Source organism: Sminthopsis crassicaudata, chromosome 1, assembly GCF_048593235.1.
Source record: "Sminthopsis crassicaudata isolate SCR6 chromosome 1, ASM4859323v1, whole genome shotgun sequence".
Classification (NCBI taxonomy): Eukaryota; Metazoa; Chordata; class Mammalia; order Dasyuromorphia; family Dasyuridae; genus Sminthopsis; species Sminthopsis crassicaudata.
Genome location: NC_133617.1, coordinates 11,431,441 through 11,450,525, shown reverse-complemented (window position 1 = coordinate 11,450,525; position 19,085 = coordinate 11,431,441). Strand labels below are relative to the sequence as shown.

The following is a 19,085-nucleotide window of genomic DNA, read 5'->3' as shown; positions in this document are numbered from 1 at the left end:
GTCAGTGACTGGATCTATGGAGAAAGGGGGAGCGAGCCCAAAACTCGGGCTGCTGGAAGAAGGGCGGATGCCATGGGTCTCTGTAGGGGGTGGGGGCCAGAGAGGGAGCCACCGAGTCACCTCTCGCTGCGTCCTTCCCAAAAGCAACAGTCATGCAGTGCGGTAACCTGTTCCAGCCTGATGGAAACACACAGGACCGATTTAAGTAATGAGACCATTATGTGAATTCCACTGCTCCGGATGACCTCTGGGTGCCCGGGCCTTTTCTCAGCCCCAGTTCTCCTTGACCTCCCTTCAGCCTTCAGCACTGTTGACCGGCCCTTTCCTGAAACTCTTACCTTTGGGTTCTCCGGACAAGAACTTCTCCAGGGTCTCCTCCCACCTCTCTGATTCCCCTTCTTTATCCCCTTTGCTGGACCCTCAGCCAACTTATTCCCCCTCACGGCAGGCGTTCCAGAAGGTTCTGTCCTGGGCCCTCTTTTCTCTCCCTCTCTACCGTTTCACTTGGTGATCTCATCACCAATTTAATTATCGGCTCTCTACTGATGATTCCCAGATCGACCCTTCCCGCCCCGATCCCTCCACTGACCTCCAACCTCACGTTCGAATGCCCTTCAGACAGTCAGGAGGAAAACAAATTCATCTCCTCCTCCTCCTCCCTTCCCTGTGAGTGGCAGGGCAACGCCGGGGGCCATCCTGGCTTCTCCCCAATCTCTCAAACCTCGCCCCCATCAGAGCTTTGGGTAAGGCACGTTGATGTCACCTCCTTTCCTTTGATAGACCCCTCCCTCTGGTGGTCCCTTGTCACCTCATGCCAGAAATTTGCAAGAGCTGCTGGGAGGGAGGGTCCCGCTGTCTCCAGTCTCCCCCAGGACCCGCACATTCTCCATTCAGCCACCACAGAAATTCTCCGAAAGTGCAGGTTTCTTCTTGTTATCCTGCCACTTCCTCCAACCTCCAATAAGCTCCAGTGGCTCCCTATTACCTCTGGAATCAAATTAAAAGTCCTTTACTTGCCATTCAAGGCCCTTCATTACCCGGTCCGCTCCTACCTTTGAAGTCTTCTTATTCCTTACTCCCCAGCACATACTCTTTGACCTCTTAACCCTGATCTCCCGGCTCCTCCGCAGCCCAAGGCCTGCCTTTCTGGCTCCGACTGTGCCCCCTGATTGGAACACTCTCCCTTCTCATCTCCAACGATGGGCTCCCTTCAAGTCCCAGCTAAAACCCCATCTTTCACCCCTTCCCAACTCCTCTTAATTCTAGCAGCCTCCCAAGGTTCGTTATTTCCTATTTATCTAGAACAAATTTTGCTTCCCCCATCAGAGGTAAGCTCCTTGAGACTAGGGATTGCCTTTTTGCCTCTTTCTGAATCCTCAGTGTTTACTGCAGTGTCACGTGCATAGTAGTGCTTAATAAATATTTATATTTATATAAACTATTTTTATGTATAATATATAAATTATATTTTTATACATAATATATAAATTATATATTTTTTATTTAATAATAAATAAATTTAATAAAAATTTAGAAATTTAGAAATTTATATATAACATATATAATATATATTTATAGAAATTATATTAAAATGTTATATATAAATTTGTAAAAATTATATTTACAATATATTATATATAAAGTTACATTTATATTTATATTAGGCATCAATTTATACAAATTATATTTATATAAATATGTATTGATTTTTTGAGGAGTAAGCCCGATGGTTCGCAGAGCACCTGCCTGCTAACAGAGCAGGAATGAATCACGTGGTCTGGGGAGTCAGGGAGCTCCCAGGAAGGGGCTGCAATGGTCCTCAGGGACCATCTCAGCCAACTCCCTAACTTTTCAGAAAGGGAACCCCAAGTCTCACAATACATTTGTGGCAGCGGAGAACCCGGAACTTGTTCTTGAGTTCTCCACAAACTATGTAATTTTTCATGTAATTAAAAGCAGCTTTGTTTGGTCCCTGGTTCTTCTTCCCATCTACAGCATGAATTCCCCATGGGCTCCTGGGGCAGCTTCTGCAGCCCCCCCCCCCCCCCAGCCCAAGGCTGGACACAGTGAGTGGTGCCAAGGAATGACAGATTTCCCAAGGACCTTCTTCTGTCCAGCTCCGGCCCTCTCCCCATCTCCCAGCCCCATCCACAGCTCTCATCAGCCTTGTCTGAAGGTTCTCTCCATCCGGCTTGGGCCCAGGGGGCCTGACTGAGCCCTGTCTTGGCCAGGATCTTGCCGTCTTTCATTTCTCCCAAGGGGGCCAGAGCCCCAGTGAGGGAACACTTCACGAGATGATCTCTCAGGGTTCAGCACCAGGATCCTGACCTTGGCTCCTCTTTTGCTTCCAGATCGGCGCCTCTCTGTTTGCCAGCAACATCGGCAGTGGTCACTTCGTGGGACTGGCTGGGACTGGAGCGGCAGCGGGCATTGCCACGGGGGGCTTTGAGTGGAATGTGAGTCAAACAAGGACATGGAGCTTTGGAGTTAGAAGGAACAGCTCCAGAGAGAGAACAGGGGATGGCAGGGCTGGGAGGGGCCTTAGAACAGGGGGTCTTAGGTTTGGGAGGGGGCTTGAAACAGGGAAGGTCAGGGCGGGGAGAGAACTTATTTAGGCCAAACTCCTCATTTTAAGGAGGAGAGGGAAGAAATAACCTGGCCTGTATTTTATAGCAAATTTTCAGTAGTGTCCCTGCTCCTTCTATCTCCTTTGGCCCCACAAACCTATCAGTTCTAGTCAGTGACACGGCACTTATTCCATGAACATTTTCATTAGATTTTCCCTATTGGGGCCATTGACCGGGGAGCCTTCTAGGCCATGTGGGCTATCCAAGAAATTCTCTCCCTGAGCTTTTCTATGGCCAAAGGGAGGGAAGGCTGAGTTATACCGTACCCATGGGGCGATTCATCTTAGTTGAAAACTTTGGGGTCACAGGGAATAGCTAGGTCAGGGTGGGAGACAAGTTGCGTGGTTTTCTAAGGATTCCTTCCCGGTTTCAGGCCCTGGTGCTGGTGGTGATCCTCGGCTGGGTGTTCGTCCCAATCTACATCAAGGCCGGGGTGAGTATCTATTACTTGGTTACTACCTCCAGGTATTGCTGAGAGAATCAGCTGATGGGGGGGCTGGCAGAATCCTGGAAAACACAACTCACTTACTCCATGGAGGTGACGGAGAAAGCTTAGCTTCTGGTCTTTGTTCCTGAACCCCCAAGAGATTGGCTGGCCCAGAATCACGGAGGGTGACGGCCTCAGAAGGCTTACGGTCCAACTCCTCCCTGGACGAGGATTCCTTTGACGCCCCGCCTGGGAAGTGTGCAGCCGGTCTCTGTTCCCAGTGGGGGAAGCGACAGATTCATGGGAGTGCAGGAGAAGGAGAAATGCCCACAGATGGACTTGGGATGGCAGTCTGTGTGTATCTGGGTGGCAGAGTGTGAATTCACAAGTGTGAATGTGGGTCAGTCGGCGTATATGTGTGTAAGTGTGTACCTGGGTACCGGTTTGGGGATTTGTGTCTGAGTGTGAGATTCAGGGCATGGGCTCAAAAGCGTGAGTGTGAATGTACTCGAGACGGCTGATCCACTTTTCTACAATTGGACAGTTGTTCTTTCTCTTCTCTTACTCATGCTTCATTGCTTCACTCATTTGTTTTTCTTCCCTGTTGTACTTGTCCCACTGACCACTCTCTCCTTCCCTTGAGTCCTACTCATCGGGACCTTTTCCTCAATTATTTCCCTCTTTCATCCCTCCATCTCTTTCAAATAGCTTCTTCTCTTTGCCTAGTTTCCAGTCCTCTCACATTTCAACATCTCCAATTCGACCTCTGGCCTTCTTCCCATCTAGACCTCTTTAGATCACAATTTCCTTTTTCTGTTCATCCATCTTAAATCTTTCTCTCTTTCTGGTTCTTCCACAGAAGCAGTTATTGTATGATTGTGGGAATGTGTATACTTTTTTCTTCTACACCTAAAGAAATGTGTTTCTTTATTATATTTCTTTATTATATTATATTATATCATATTATATTACATTATATTATATTATATTACATTACATTATATTGCATTACGTTATGTTATGTTATATTATATTTATTTATTTATATAATTTATTTATTATATTATATTATTTATATAACATATATCGTCTTTATAGGTAAACAGGCCACCAAGAATCTTCAGTTAGAACTAACACTATCCCAGTCTTGTCTAAACTAGGGCTTGGGAACCTAGAATGATGAATCGATACCATCTTCCACAAGGGGAATTTCCCATCTTTTAGACTCCCGTGTGACCCTTTCTCGGACTGATCTTATATGTCGCATACATTACAGGTGGTGACAATGCCAGAATACCTGCGGAAGCGATTTGGTGGGAAGCGCATACAAGTCTATCTCTCTGTCCTGTCTTTGTTCCTTTACATCTTTACCAAAATCTCGGTAAGTGCCTTTTCCCTGACCTTGCCATTTCAGTGAATGTCTTTTGCTTTAAGTATTCCTCTGACTGATGAGAATTAAGGTAAACACACTGGTGGGGGCTCATGAGCTATACCATTTAGGAGTACAGCCCCACAGAGTTCTTTTGAGGTGGGAATAGCCTTAGATACCAGAATCTGGTGCTATTTCCTCTTCCACTCATCTTCTTATTCTCTTCTTCCTTTCCATTTCTCTTTTTCAATAATTTAATAATTTCCATTTCTATGACACAGCGAGGTTTATGAGATGCTTTTCCCATGACAATCCCACAATGCGAGAATTATTGTGTTTGCATTTCTATTGAAAAAACGGGGATCGGGTGTCGCGACTTCCTCATGATCACATAGCTAAATCGATCAAGGGGGAAGCGTGGGATCTGGGCCTCCAATCCAGGTGTCCTGATTTCCACTGCACCCCGTTCTTACCTCTCCCATAGGGAAGGGAAAAGAAGGAATTTTCATGAAATTGGACTCAGCAAGGTAAAATCCTGTCTTATGTGGAGCAGAATAAAGAGAGAGAATTTATCATTCTTTCATTATCTCTGTGGAATGGTATAGGCTGAAAACATAAATGGAGATTGAAAGGGTTTCCCCAGTTGCATGGATGGCGGATCTGTTCCTCTTCAGAATTGAAACAGAGCTGTGATTTTATTGATGGCAGGATTTTCTCCTGTGCAGAAACCAACCCCTCCCAGTCTCAGAGTTCAGAGGGCATTTGGGAGTCGTTTAGTCCAAGTGTCTTATTTTTTTCAGATGAAAAAAACCCCCAAAAAACCAACAGAAGCCCAGAGGAATTGAATTGGCAATTAATGGGAAAGGCAGGATTTGAATCCAGGGTCTTGGAGCTCCCTGTCCCTTGTTCTGATCTAGGAGGACCAAACAGGGAGCAAGGCAGCCTCAGAGTGGGGGCTGTGAAAATAGTTGAGAGAGAAGTTTTTCTCTTGGGGATAGAGACGGAAATCTTCACATGGCATTCTCTTCCTCACCTGCTCCCTCTCCTTCTGCTCTGGGTTCCATGCAAGTTCACTTCAATTTGATTGGATCTTATCCAGCTGAACTCAAGTATTGACTAATTGCTTAGCATTCATGCAGTCAGCCAACACTAATTGTGAGTCAGGCACTGTGCTAAAAACGGGGGACACAAAAAGAGCAAAAACCAGTCCCCGATCTCCGGGAGTCACGGCCTAATGGGAGAGACAGTCTGCAGGTATGGAAATTTTGAAATAGAGAAGGAAAAGAGAGAACCTAGATCTAGGTTTCTGGCTTCCTATCTGTGTGGAAGGCCAAGTGACTTTCCCTCTGTGGGGCTCAGTTTCCCCACTTGTGAAAGTCGATGTTGGACTCGATGGGCTTCGTGCGCCCTTCCAGTGGGGACCTTCTCCAGGGCAGTACCAGAAGGGCTCTGGTTCGATCTGCTCGACGACGCGTGTGCAACGAGTGCCCTGAAGGAGGGGAGCGGGGCTCAGCCTGTCTCCGAAGCCACCCAGTCCACAGTTCAGCTGGCGGTGAGGGGCTGTGAGTCACAGTTGCCATGGCAGACCACTCTTTGCCCTCTGAGCCTGTGCTTGGGACAATAATATAAATTAACCTAAAAGTGCTGGCCTTTCTCACTTCCCTCCCCCAAGCCCTTTCCTGTGGTTACTGATTAAGCCGGCCTCTCCCTGGAGCAGCCTGAGCCACCTGTGGAGCTAGGCCAGGCCTGGGTGCTGGCGGAGGCCGGCTGGAGGCACATGGCTTTGTGCTCTGGGTTTGACGCTGATTGGGGTGCCAGTGATGTCCGATTGCCTTCCCAGGGGGATTTCACAGAAAGCCCCAATCTCTGGCTTGGGAGGACCCTTGGAGGGGCCTAGACCGACCTGTGTCTGAACAGTGACCCCTCTGCCATATCCCGGGCAGCTGCTCACCAGCCCTTGCTGCCTCCCACTTTTGTAAGGAGAATATTTCACTTTTTCCTCCATTATGTACATAAAGACAATCTGGGGCATTCATTTTTACAAGAGTTTGAGTTCTTACTTTTCTCCCTCCCTCCCCTCCTCTCTTCCTACAATAGTAAGCAATTCTGAGCGCTAGGAAGCCCATCCTGTGGCTGTTGTTCAATGATTTTTCAGTCTCGTCCAAGTCTCAGCAAAGCTACTGACGTGTGTGCCATTTCCTTCTCCAGATAAGGGAACTGAGGCAAGTAGGGCACAATGCCTAGAGTCCCATGGTTAGGAGGCTAGAGTTGAACTCAGGAAGATCACTTCCTGATTCTAGACTTGGCATTCTAAGCTCTACGGAGCTCCCAGTGTTCTAAGCTACCCGGGACATCCAGCCTCTGGTGGTCTTTTTGGATCCTGCCCTCTTCGCTCTTGGGCTGGCCCTCTGGCACCAAGTGTCTCTTTCACAAGGCATGGCTTCAAGTGCAGAAGAAGTAAAGAAAAAGAAGAGGAGGAGAAGGAACATTAACAAGAAGAAGATGGAGAGGAAGAAAAAGAAGAAAATGAGAAGAGGAGAGAAAAGAGAAAAAGAGACAGACAGAGATAGAGAGGAGGAGAGAAAACAAGAGGAGAGGAGAGAGAGAGTTTGGATAGAGACAGACAGAGGGAGCACGTGAGGGGCCTTGGCTGCCCAAAGTGAGGGAGTCAGGGGCAGGCTGATGTCCCCAGAGGGGGATTTTGATGAGTTCCGGGCATTTCAGAGGATGCCTCTGAGGGTTAGGACTTCCCTTTATTCCACCAGAAGAACAACATGAACAAATCAAGAAAGAAAGGGATTCCCATCCCTCCGGACCAAGGCTGAGTGCTTTTTAGGAGCAGGGCAATCAGGGCAGTGAAGTGGAGAATGAGCAAGGCCACAGGTTTTCTCATATCGTTTTCTTCGTCTTTGTTTTCTCCTTCCGTGGACGGGACAGACTTGACAGCCACTGAGGGCTCTTTGAGCTCTTCAATTCTGTCCCTTCGGGAAGACTTATGGGAAGAGGTGGTGTTTTAGGCAGCGTCGCCTCAGTGAGAGAGCTGGGGACTTGGCTGGTTAGTCTCACACCAGAAAGCCCAGATCGTAATAACAAAACCCACTTTATGCAGCTTTCCAAGATTTACAAAATACTGTACTGACGTTACCTTGTTGAAATCTCCCATCAACCCCACTGCTGTCCAGTCGTGTCCAAGCTTCATGATCCCATTTGAGGCTTTCTTGGCAGTTTAGCCATTTCTTTCTCCAGGTCATTTTACAGATGAGAAAACTGAGGCAGACAGAGTTAAGTGACTTGCCCAGGGTCACACAACTAGTAAATATTTGAGCCTGGATTTGAACTCGAGAAGATGAATCTTCCTGACTCCAGCTCTCTATTGCCTCAACCCTATGATATTAATATTATGATCACCTTTTAATGGATGAAAAGCCCAAAGCTCAGAGATGAGAAGGGATTTGTTTGGAGTTACACAGCTAGTGAGTGTCTGAGGAAGACCTGGGGTTTGGGTCTTCTTGATTCTGGGTCTGGCGCTCCGACGATGGCACACTGGCTCCCGGATGTGACTGTCTGGTGTGCCCACTGTGGACCTTTTGTACCTTAAGACAAACTCTTCATCCTTTGAAGTCTTGATGTGACGTGTGTGATGTTCATAAAAATCTTGCTTTGCCCCTGAAAAGTATGATATGAACAATAAATACTAAATAACCGACTGACTTATTGATCGAAGCCCTGAATCGGCGCAGCTTTTCCAGGGAGCCGCTTTTCCAGTGGCTTCTTTCCTGAAGCTGGGGGTACAGGTCAATCATGATTAAGCTTATAATTTTATCAATTGCATGTGATGTCAAATGGCATTGTCAATGCTTACCACGACTGTTATCAGTAATCACAACTACTATAAAATTTTACAGCGACTCTACTGACCACTTTGAGATCTCACGTGAGCTTTGACTCTTTCTTAAATTGCACATTCATCCCCCCGTCTGGACTAAAGGGATGGTGAGGAACAACAGTTTTGCAACCCACAACTCAACTTCAAAAGTACAAAAATGGGACAGCTGTGGCGCCCCTTTATTTGACCTCAAAGGGCAGACCTGGGAGCAATGGGTCAACTTTCAAAGAGACAAATTTAGGCTTAATATTAGAAAAAAACTTGCAAACATTTTGAGGTATCCCCAAGCGTAATGAAGTACCTTGTAGGGATAGTGAGCTTCCGGTCACTGGAAGTCTTCAGTCAGGGACTGGATGGCCACTTGTTGGGGATGGTGGAGAGGTATTGGGATAGACGGCTCCTTAGCTTTCCCATTTTTTTTTCAGATGTGGAAATCAGGGCCTGGACAACTCAATACTACTTGCTTCTTTGGGCTCTGTAAGGGAGAAGACTAATCCTGTGTAATTTTAGAGGGGAAGGAGGAAAGAGTAACCAGAGGCCAGGGGGAAGAAGATGACATCTAGAAGGAAGAATTGTAAAAATTGGAGCTGTCCAGCACAAGCTTCCTTTGGGAGCTCTTTCTTGGTCACAGGAGGTGTTCAGCAGCAGGAGGAATAGATAGATGGATGGATGGATAGATCTGGGCCAGACCCTCAAACTAGAAGCTCCTTGACCTCTCTTCCTTGACCTGAGATCCCATGTTTCTATTGTAACATGGGAATAAATCATGCTACCTAGTGATTGCTTGAAAGAACTAGGAATAATATATCCTGGCGAAGAGAAGAGAAGGTGTGGGGATACAACGGTTGTGACAAATTGTTTTGAGGGGGTGCTGTAGGGATTGGACTTGATCTGTTTAGTCCCAAAGAGCAGAACCCGGAGCAAGTGGGAGCATCGTTGAGCTGGGGTCTCAGGTAAAAGCTTTCTAACAGTTGTCCAAAAGAGAAGCGGACGGCCCCAGTGGGAAGGGTTGGGGGGAAGCAAGTGGTGAGCCTCTCCATAGCGAGAGCTTTCTGTAAAGGCAGATTAATGTCGGGGACATTGTAGATGAAATTTTTGTTTGGATTGGATGGGTTGGGGTGTTGGTCGGGTGAGCGGATAGTCTCCAGATCTCCTTTTCATTCTGAGATTCTGTGAAATGTGCATCCCTCCAGTCAACATGTTGCAAATTTATCATCGAATTAAGGACTAAGTTAGTGGAAAAAAGAGGTGGAAGGCAGTCAGAGGCTAAAAGACTTGTGGAAAACCCTGTTTTCTGGAATGATCGGCTCCCTCAGGGGATCATGACATTATGTTGGCTAGAATTCTTAAGGAGAATCATCTCAGTCTGCAAGCGAGGCAGCGGTGTGGGATAAAAGCTAAGAGGCCGGACCTTTTCATTCCCTTCCCACTCTTACTGTAACAGTTTCCCAGCTCACTTTCTGCCTTTCGGGTAGGTCTAACCCTGGGAAGTCCAAGGTCAGATGCTGTCCTTGGAGCACAGTGTGAGTCATGGAAGGAAGAAGAATTTGTCCCCAGGTTTCCCACATCGCAAGAGGGAGAGGTGCTTCTTAGAACCGCTCTATCAGCAGAAGATAGAGCTCTCTGGAAACAGCTTGTCCCCGAGGCTCCCACTTCCTGCACGACTCTGTATGAGCTGGGAGGCTCCCGCCAGTGATTAGAGACCCCAGCGAAAAATGAACGCGAGAGCTCAAGGTGGAGATATGAAGTCCTCATAAAACATTAACAATTAACAACTTGGCAATAAGCCACTCAGCACTCTTGTGCAGGAGCTTGTTCTTTTAAACTGGCGTTTCCCTCCTTGGCTAATCTAGGAAATCGACAGCATGGGCAATTAATGACATTCCATTGCCCAACACTCCCCCGTAATCATTCCTGAATTTGGACAGATTTATGAGGAATTGTAAGAAAAAGACAGAGGGAGAGAGAGAGAAAGAGAAACAGAGAGACACAGAGACAGAGAAGAGATAGAGACAGAAAGAGACAGAGAGGGAGACAGAGACAGAGACAGAGAGACAGAGAGAGAGAGAGAAAGAGAAACAGAGAGACACAGAGACAGAGAAGAGATAGAGACAGAAAGAGACAGAGAGAGACAGAGACAGAGAGACAGAGACAGAGAGAGACAGAGAGAGAAACACAGAGAGAGAGAGAGACAGAGAAACAGAGAGAGAGAGAGAGAGACAGAGAGAAAGAGAGAGAGAGACAGAGAGAGACAGAGAGAGATAGAGAGAGAAAGACAGAGACAGACAGACAGAGACAGACAGAGAGACAAAGAGAAAGAGAAAGACACACACAGAGAGAAAGAGAGACAGAGAGAGAATGAAAACGAATATATGTTCAGCTGTGAAGCTCAGAAGGCTTCCTGGAGGGAGTGACAACTAAGCCAGGGCCTTGACTGAAAAGAAGGATTTCCACAGAAGAAGGTGAATAAATGAATGAATTTTCCTGGGTGCTTACTATGTGCCCAGCCCTGTGCGAAGTGCTGTGGATACATGTTGACCAAGGGCTATAGTCTGGATTTTCACATGAAGAGAACTTGGTCATGGAGTGATGGGAAGACCTAGAAATCCAAGGGCCGGCAGCCAGGTCGACAGCAAGACCCAGGACTTATTACTGATGGAGCGTCTCTAAAGGGAAATTCTGACCTTGCTATGTGACCCCCCCCCAGTCAGCTCCAGGGGCTTCCTCTTGCCTCCAGGACACAATTTCCCCCCCCCTTTTGGCCCAGCCGGTCTCCCAACCTCCTTGGCGTTCTCTGTCCAGCTTCCCTGCCCCCTTCTTCCAGCCAGCCAGTCTTCGGCCTCTCTCCATGCTGGTCCAGGGGTCTCCCCTCGCTTCCAATGCTTCCTCCTTATCTCTGCCTCACAGATTTGTTCACTTTTTGTAACAAATGGCCCCGCTGCCATCTTCTGCAGAGTTTCCCCAATTTCCCTCCCTCCCAAGCCACCCTGCCTTTGCCCCCTTTGTATATATTTGTACGGAATCTCTTTCTCTCTGTCCTGCAAGACTTCCGTGTGCACTTACACACCCCGGTAGAATGGAGTCTCCCAGAGATCAGGATTGTTTCATTCTGGGCACTCATTGATCAGACCCATTACTCACGCTCATTTCTTGGCAGAGAGAAGGCTCTTGATAAACATTTGTCAATTGATCCGTAGGTCACATGACAGTACCAGCAGGATTCCAGACATAGAGGGATGGAAGATAGGATCTGGAGGACTTGGGAGACAGCAGCAGGGCAGATGGCCAGCCAGTGCTAAGGATCCAAAAAAAAAAAAAAAGCAAGAAAACAACTCCTGTTCTCAAGGATCTTAGGAGACAATATGTAAATAAATGTCCAGGAACACACAAGGCACATATACAGAATACCTGAAGGCACAGGCTGTGGGTCTCCATCTCCTCAGAAGGAATAGAATCAGTGACTCGCATCTTATCCCAGTCTTGTGAGCGGACAAGGATGAGGAGGGAGGGCTCTCATCAATGCACACATCCAGTGGCGGCAGGGCTGCCTTTAGCCTCCTGCCCCCCACTCCCTGGCCACGATGCCGGAGGCGGAGAGGCCCTCAGCGATCACCTCTTTCTCTCCCCTCAGTTGAAGATGTGATCCGAGGCGTAGAGAGTGCCACGTGCATTCTAGCAGGATCAGAGCCCACCAACTGTGTGACCTTCCCATATGGAAGAAGAAGCAGCTGGGGGAGATAAAATCTGGCCTTAGACATTTACTAGCAGTGCATTCTGGGAATATCCGCAGTCTGCTGTTGATGGGTATCATCTTAGCATCCACCTCCCAGCTTGTTGTGAAGATCAAATATTTATAAATAACTTGTGTTGTTAAATTTATAATATTAGAGAGAAGTTATTGTAAGAATTGTTTAATGCAGTGCTGGTGCTCTAACCACTGCACCACCCAGCTGCCTGGATTTTCATTTCCTTATCCAGAGAACAAGGGGGTTTGATCCGAACTGTATCTCCTTACTTTTACAGCCGGACAACATAGTGAGGAGGAGGATGGGGAAGGGCTTGGTGTCTGAGCCTTGAAGAAGACGTCTAGTTTGGAGAGGAGAGAGCTCAGGGGGACAAGAGAGCTACTTTTTTGAAGGGCTGATGCTTGGAGTTCGGTGCCGGGGGCAGAGCCAGGGCCATCGAAGGGACATTGCAAAGAAGGGGTCGTCACTTTGTTATCAGGGAGCACTTCTCAGCTATGAAAGCTGTCCCACAGCAGAATGGGCTGATTTAGAAGGGAGTGAGTTCCCTGGCCTGGGAGGTCTTTCTGCACGTGAATTGATCATATTCAAGTACGTGCTTCTCATGAGACAGATTGGGTCCAAAGTCTGGCCAGAAGGCCCAAGGCTGCTTCCAGCTCCAGCAGGTGAGGACTTTGGGAAGGCGTATCCAAGTGTGACATCTTAGCCAAGGAGTGAGTGGGGAAAGTGATTTTTTACGAGGCAGGAAGAGGAGAAATGATTGAAATCTCAGGGAGCTTTATAACCCATCATGCCAGGCCCAGAGATGTTCTTGAATGATTCCTGGTAACAGCGAGGTTCCAGAAATAAGAGCCCGCTTCTCAATAACAGGAAGAGCCTACTATGTGCTAAGGACAAAAAGACAAAATGAAACAGTTTCTGCCTCAGGACACTTGCCTCCTCCTGGGATGTGCAACTTGTATTCTCCAGCTTGTTCCTAAGTACAAGGACAAGAATATGGCTTCGATCAATGATTTTACTGGTCCAGAGAACTCTTGGAGGAGGAAACTTTACCGATGCAAGTCAGTGTCTCCCCGGCAACTGGTGATAGGAATAGCTAGAACTCTGGATAGATAGTCGGGATGTCCATGGCCAGGTCTTCCTGATCGCCGAACAAAACCGTCTCTCCTGTACAAAATAGAGAGTAAACAAGTGGCTACTTGGGGTGTCAGGGGAGACTGTGGGCCACAGGAAAGGTCTTCCGGTAGGAGGTTAGACCCGAGCTTCCTCACCTCAGCACAGAAGGGGAGGATGGGAGATGGAGTCAACAGAGCTTGATGATGACTGGGGAAGCACAGAAGGAAGCTCCCAAGGGATCTTGGTGGCGAGCCTGGCTGCCTGGGAAAATGGCGGCTCTGACAACCAAAACGGGGAAGTTTGGTGTTAGGACGGCGCTCAAGTACCGCTGCACCCTTTGACTGTGACAGCCCTTTCTCTTTTTCAGGCCGATATCTTCTCGGGAGCCATATTCATTAAGCTGGCCTTGGGGCTCGACTTGTACCTGGCCATCTTCCTCCTTCTGGCCATCACAGGCCTTTATACCATCACAGGTGAGACCCGGGGAAGAGGAGGAGGCACCTCCGTGTCCACTGTGAATGGCTGGCTTTGGGCCGGATCTTCCGCAGAGTCACAGAGGACTGGGAGCTATCAAGGAGCAAGGGCTGGTGGGAATGACAAAGTTTGCACCCATAAAATCATTAGGCACTGATATAAGACAAGGCTCCAGTTGAATGTCCCAGGGGCCATGTGTATCCCAGACACATGGGGAGGAGATAACTACGGATTGGGGCAGTGTTAATAATTAGAGTAGTAATCACATTAATGACTGAGATACGGAGCCGTTTTAATGTTTGCAACATGACTGGCACCTTGAGCCTTCCAGGAACTTCATGTGGGAGGTACTACAGATGGGGAAACAGAGGCTTAGAGGAATTAAGTGGTTTGCTCAAGCTCACACAGCTAGGATTCAATGTGAGAGTTTAAACTCCAGGCCAGGTGCTCTCTTCCTAGTACTACTACTGGCTCTGCCATTTTATTTGTAACCTGGGCACCTCTGAATCGGAGATTTAGATTACTGGCCCCCTGGGTCAGTAAACAAGCAGAGCCGGCATGAAGAATCCATACTGGGAGTCCCCTACACCAACTACATCACAGATTTAGATCCCTCGCCCCCAAATATATCCCTTGTTTTTGGAAGAAATGTGAATGGAGGCAAATCCAAGATGGCGGAAGAGTTGAAAGTTGGAAATAGAGCCAAGTTCTCCATAAAAATCCAAACAGATCTTTTAAAAAAATGCATCTAACCCAACACTGACAGGAAAATCTGGAAGGAATATGGCCTCGGAACTCACAGTTCCTGATAAAATACAAGATACAAATAAAGGAGGGCATACAGGATTTACCCAGTGGAAATGGGAGTACCCTCAGGATGGAGGGCGGGGAAAGCCTCCTGCAGGAGGCGGGATGGGAGCTGAGTCTTGAAGGAAGCCAGGAGTGGAGGGGAGAAGAGAGGGCATTTCAGGCAGGGGACCCAGCCAGCGTCTCATCTGCCAAATGAGAAGATCCAGTGGAAAGAAAGTTGGGATTGGAGTCGGAGGAACCGGCTTCCAATCCTGACGTTGTGAGATCCTGGGCAAGTCATTTAAGCTTTCTGGGAGTCAGTTTCCGCATTGGCCAGATGTGGGTTTGGGCCAGGTGGCCGTTAAGGTCCCTTTTGGCCCAGGATCCACAAGAACTACAGTGATCTGTGACCAGCAGACCATCTTGTCAGTATGCTGACCAACGAGTGCCCTCTGGTGGCCAAGTAGTTCACGCAGGCTTTCCTCCAAAGTGTGTTTGGCCCGTTCCTGTAGACAAGCATGGGGTGGATGGGGGGAGCTCTGGGGGGTGCTGGGAGGAAGAGCTGAGGAAGGGTCCTCTGGGACAGAGCCAGTTTCCTTGTCCTCTCCTCCCAGTGGTCTTGGAGTCTTTTCTGGGGGAAGACTGGGGAGCTTCCCCTTTGCAAGCAGAAGCTGAGGGATCCAGTTGACGGTTTAGGAGACTGAATCGATCAGAAACTTAGAGGTCCAACCCCCAAATTTTGCAGAGGAAGAAACTGAGGCAGAAGGGAAGATGCTCACCCAAGGTCATCCAGATAACGTCAGCGGCGACATGAGGAAATGAGGCACTGAAATGATAAGTGAAATATCCAAGGTCACCGAGTAGCACAAGGAATAATTAGAATTTGGGGCCAGATCCTCTGCCGCCATTTTGCCACATTGCTTCCAGGTTTCCTCATCAGTATCTGGTGCATTTTTTCTGATTGTTTGGAGTTTTATAGAGAGCTCGAACTCTTCCGCCATCTTGGTTTTGCCTCCATTCACATTTCTTCCAAAAACAAGAATATATTTTGGGGTGAGGGATCTAAATCTGTGATTTAAATGGTGTGGAGGACTCCCAGTGTGCATAATTCCTTCACCAGAGTAGATGCGGGTCAGATTGTTTGTATTTAAACTTTAAAGAGTTGTTTTGGGTGCTGAGATGGTAAGGGATTTACCTATAGTCACACAGCTTATAATCATAGTAAATGCAATTACTTTGCACTTACTATGTGTGTGGTGCTGTGTTAAGTGCTTCATAATTGGTATTTCCTTTGATCCTCTTCACAATCCTTCCCAGCAGGGAAGGGCTCTTATTATCCTCATTTTACAGTTGAGGAAATTGAGGTAAATAGAGTTATGTGACTTGTCCAGGATCACACAGCTGGTAAGAGTCTGTGGCTGGATTTGAATTCAGGTCTTGAGTCCATAGTGAGTGTTCTATCCACCACGTCACCCGGCTGCACTTGTTTTTTTTTTTTTTTTTGTTTTGTTTTGTTTTTTTGTTTGCTTGTTTGTTTTTTAATTTTATTTTTATTTTATTGTATTTTTGAATCTGGGGTTAAGTGACTTGCCCCGGGTCACACAGCTAGGAAGTGTTAAGTGTCTGAGACCAAATTTGAACTCAGGTCTTCCTGAATTCAGGGCTGGTGCTCCATCCACTGCGCCACCTAGCTGCCCCTCCGGCTGCACTTGTGAGACTTACATTCTCTGCAGCAGCCTCCCTGTTATGTCCCCATGATTAGAACTCTAATTTATCTCATTTGTCAAATGGCTAAAGCCATGGCACCCACCTCCTGGGACTGTGGGGAGATCAGATTTGTGAAGTGCCCAGTACAGTAAGTTATCAGTGTTATTATTTTCCCATTATTGCCTGCCTGGCACGTTGTTCCATTTCCATTGCCCCCAAATGTGTCCCAAACAGCCCGGGGGCCCCAGATTTGATCCCCACAACAACCCTGTCAAGCTGCCGATATTCTTTATTTCACAAATGAAGAGACTGAGGTAAGAAAGATGATACAAGCTGCTCGTATTGACCTGATTTGATCCGACAAGTCCTCTGCTGGGGCCTAATTTTGTTTCCTTTTGCTTCCCAGGGGGCCTGGCGGCTGTAATCTATACGGACACTTTGCAGACTTTGATTATGCTGGTGGGGTCCTTCATCCTCACGGGATTTGGTAAGTGAGGCTGGAGAGCTGGGGGAGAGGGAAGCCCCCTCTGAAGCGGGATTTGGAGATTTGGGTGTGGGGGGTTCTCTGGAGGAGAGTGGGCTGTGGCACTAATGGCCTTGTGAGTTTGAGCCACTTGTCCCATGGGACACAAAGAAAGTGAGAAGGGGGAGTGGGATGATTCGGTGTTTCCTTCTCAGCAAGGACATCCTCTTTAATGCCGGGAAGGAAAATGAACTTACCTCTTATATAAAAAAATGAAGGGAACAATTAGTGAAGGAGGATTAGAGGATACCTTTTCTCAGGGTTAAAATTTGGGTCATCAGGGTTCGAGGTCGGGGGGTTGGTCTGGTTTAGAGAGAGCAGCTAGAGTTTCCAACTGTCAAAATCTCAGTTGAAAAGGCCTTTCAAAGCATCTAACTCATCTGGGTCCTGGCTAAGGTTCCCCCTCCATGGAATAAGGGCTTCTTTAGGCTTTCCTGGAAGAATTCCCACAAGGGGGTAACTTGCTGCCTCCCAAGATGGTCCGTCCCACTCTTGGACAGCGCCTTAAGTGCTGAGAAGTTAAGTCAAGCCTAAATCTGCCTCCTCATTGCTATGGATCAGATGCTTCTTTCCCCTGATAGGAGGCTTGTCTTTCCAGACTGAACACCCCCTTTCTCACAACCTGGGTTTCTGTGGCCAGCCTTCTCCCCATCCTGATCGCCCCCCGCCCCGGACACTTTCCCACCGACCAGGGTCTTTCCCAGATGTGGGCACCCAGAGCTAAATACAAGCTCCACTGGGCACGCTCAGGGCACAATCCTCCCAAGCCTGTCTTTCTTACTCACGTTATGGTCTGGGTCACCCTGACGCACGGGTGACGCGCCTTCCCCACCTGGGGCCTAAATGTTTGCCGAATGAAGGAAGGAAGGACTTGGTTTGCTGACGGTCACAGGAGGGCAGGGAGGGGGTTCATGAAGTTCCTCTTACAGAGGAGTCTCACCTTCAGTCAGCCAGGGAGTTTGTGGCAGCGAGAAGTCTCCTGACCTCCGTCCAGCCTTGCCTTTCTCCTCTGCTCACCAGAGACTCACAGAGCTTTGAACCCCAAAGTTGGATGGGCACGAAAAGAATCTAGTCCAATCCTCCTCATTTTACAATTGGGGAAACTGAGGCCCATGAGGGCAGAGGACTTGCTCCTCCAGGACCAGAGGTCAGGTCTCTTATCCCTTTGCCTACTAGCTGTGTTTCTGCCCGAGTTCCCTTCCCCCTTGGGTGTTCCTTGAATATGTATGGGTCTTGTCATGGGGCTGACTACTTACCAGCATGTGTAATGGGTCCATTGTCTTTTTTAGCCTTTAAGGAAGTCGGGGGCTATAGTGCCTTCGTGGAAAAGTACATGAATGCCATTCCAAGCAAGGTGTCTGATGGGAACATCACCATCAATGCCAAATGCTACACCCCGAGGCCAGATTCCTTCCACATTTTTCGGGATCCTTTAACTGGGGACCTCCCCTGGCCAGGACTCATCTTTGGCTTGTCCATCCTTGCCCTGTGGTATTGGTGCACAGACCAGGTAAGAGGCTCCAGTGAGTGTGTGTGAGTGTGTGTGTGTGTGATTGTGAGAGTGTGTGACTGTGTGTGAGTGTGTGTGTGATTGTGAGAGTGTGTGACTGAGTGTGTGTGAGTGTGTGTGTGTGATTGTGAGAGTGTGTGACTGAGTGTGTGTGAGTGTGTGTGATTGTGAGAGTGTGTGACTGAGTGTGTGTGAGTGTGTGTGTGTGATTGTGAGAGTGTGTGTGAGTGTGTGTGTGTGTGTGATTGTGAGAATGTGTGTGTGTGATTGTGAGAGTGTGTGACTGAGTGTGTGTGAGTGTGTGAGTGTGAGTGTGATTGTGAGAGTGTGTGACTGAGTGTGTGTGAGTGTGTGTGTATGTGTGATTGTGAGTGTGTGTCTGTGTGTGAGTGTGTTTATCTGTGTATGAGTGTGTGTATGAGTGTGTATGAGTGTGTGTGTGAGTGTGTATGCACACATGGGTGGGTCTCCATGCTGTCCCTCCCCCGTGAGTTGCTTGGGGATCTAGTAGCATGTTCTGCCCCGGGGCCCATCTCAGGAGCTTTGCAAGGGCTCTAACATGTATGAGGGAAAGTCAGTGGCTCCGCCCCGTAGCGAACAATAGTAGGACCAGAGGATTTAGTTCTGGAAGGAGCTGTTGAGGTCACTGAGTCCAACTCCCTCATTTTACAGATGGGGAAACTGAGGCTGAGAAGGGTCACACGGGACGTAGCTGAGGCAGGATTTGAAGTCGGTTCTTCCTGCCTCGGAGGCTGGCCCTCCGATATATTATGTTGCCTCTCACTATTGCTTTCGTTCTATAAAATGTATGTTCCATTAGTCTTTTTTCAATCAAAAAGACAGTAACTTGAATTTTAGTTTCCGTGGCCCTGTGCTAGGAGCTGGCACTACAAAGACCCAAAGCCTGAAACGCG

The 19,085-nt window shown here is 47.9% G+C and overlaps 1 protein-coding gene across 1 annotated transcript in view; it reads left to right on the top strand.

The window, feature by feature from the left end:
* SLC5A1 (solute carrier family 5 member 1) overlaps positions 1-19,085 on the top strand; it is a 67,603-nt gene that overhangs the window by 30,460 nt on the left and 18,058 nt on the right. Inside the window, exons 3-8 of the mRNA XM_074293182.1 lie at positions 2,352-2,456; positions 3,001-3,060; positions 4,331-4,435; positions 13,536-13,641; positions 16,545-16,625; positions 17,951-18,171. Of these exons, the coding sequence (XP_074149283.1) occupies positions 2,352-2,456; positions 3,001-3,060; positions 4,331-4,435; positions 13,536-13,641; positions 16,545-16,625; positions 17,951-18,171 (678 nt within the window). The remainder of the gene's footprint in view (positions 1-2,351; positions 2,457-3,000; positions 3,061-4,330; positions 4,436-13,535; positions 13,642-16,544; positions 16,626-17,950; positions 18,172-19,085) is intronic.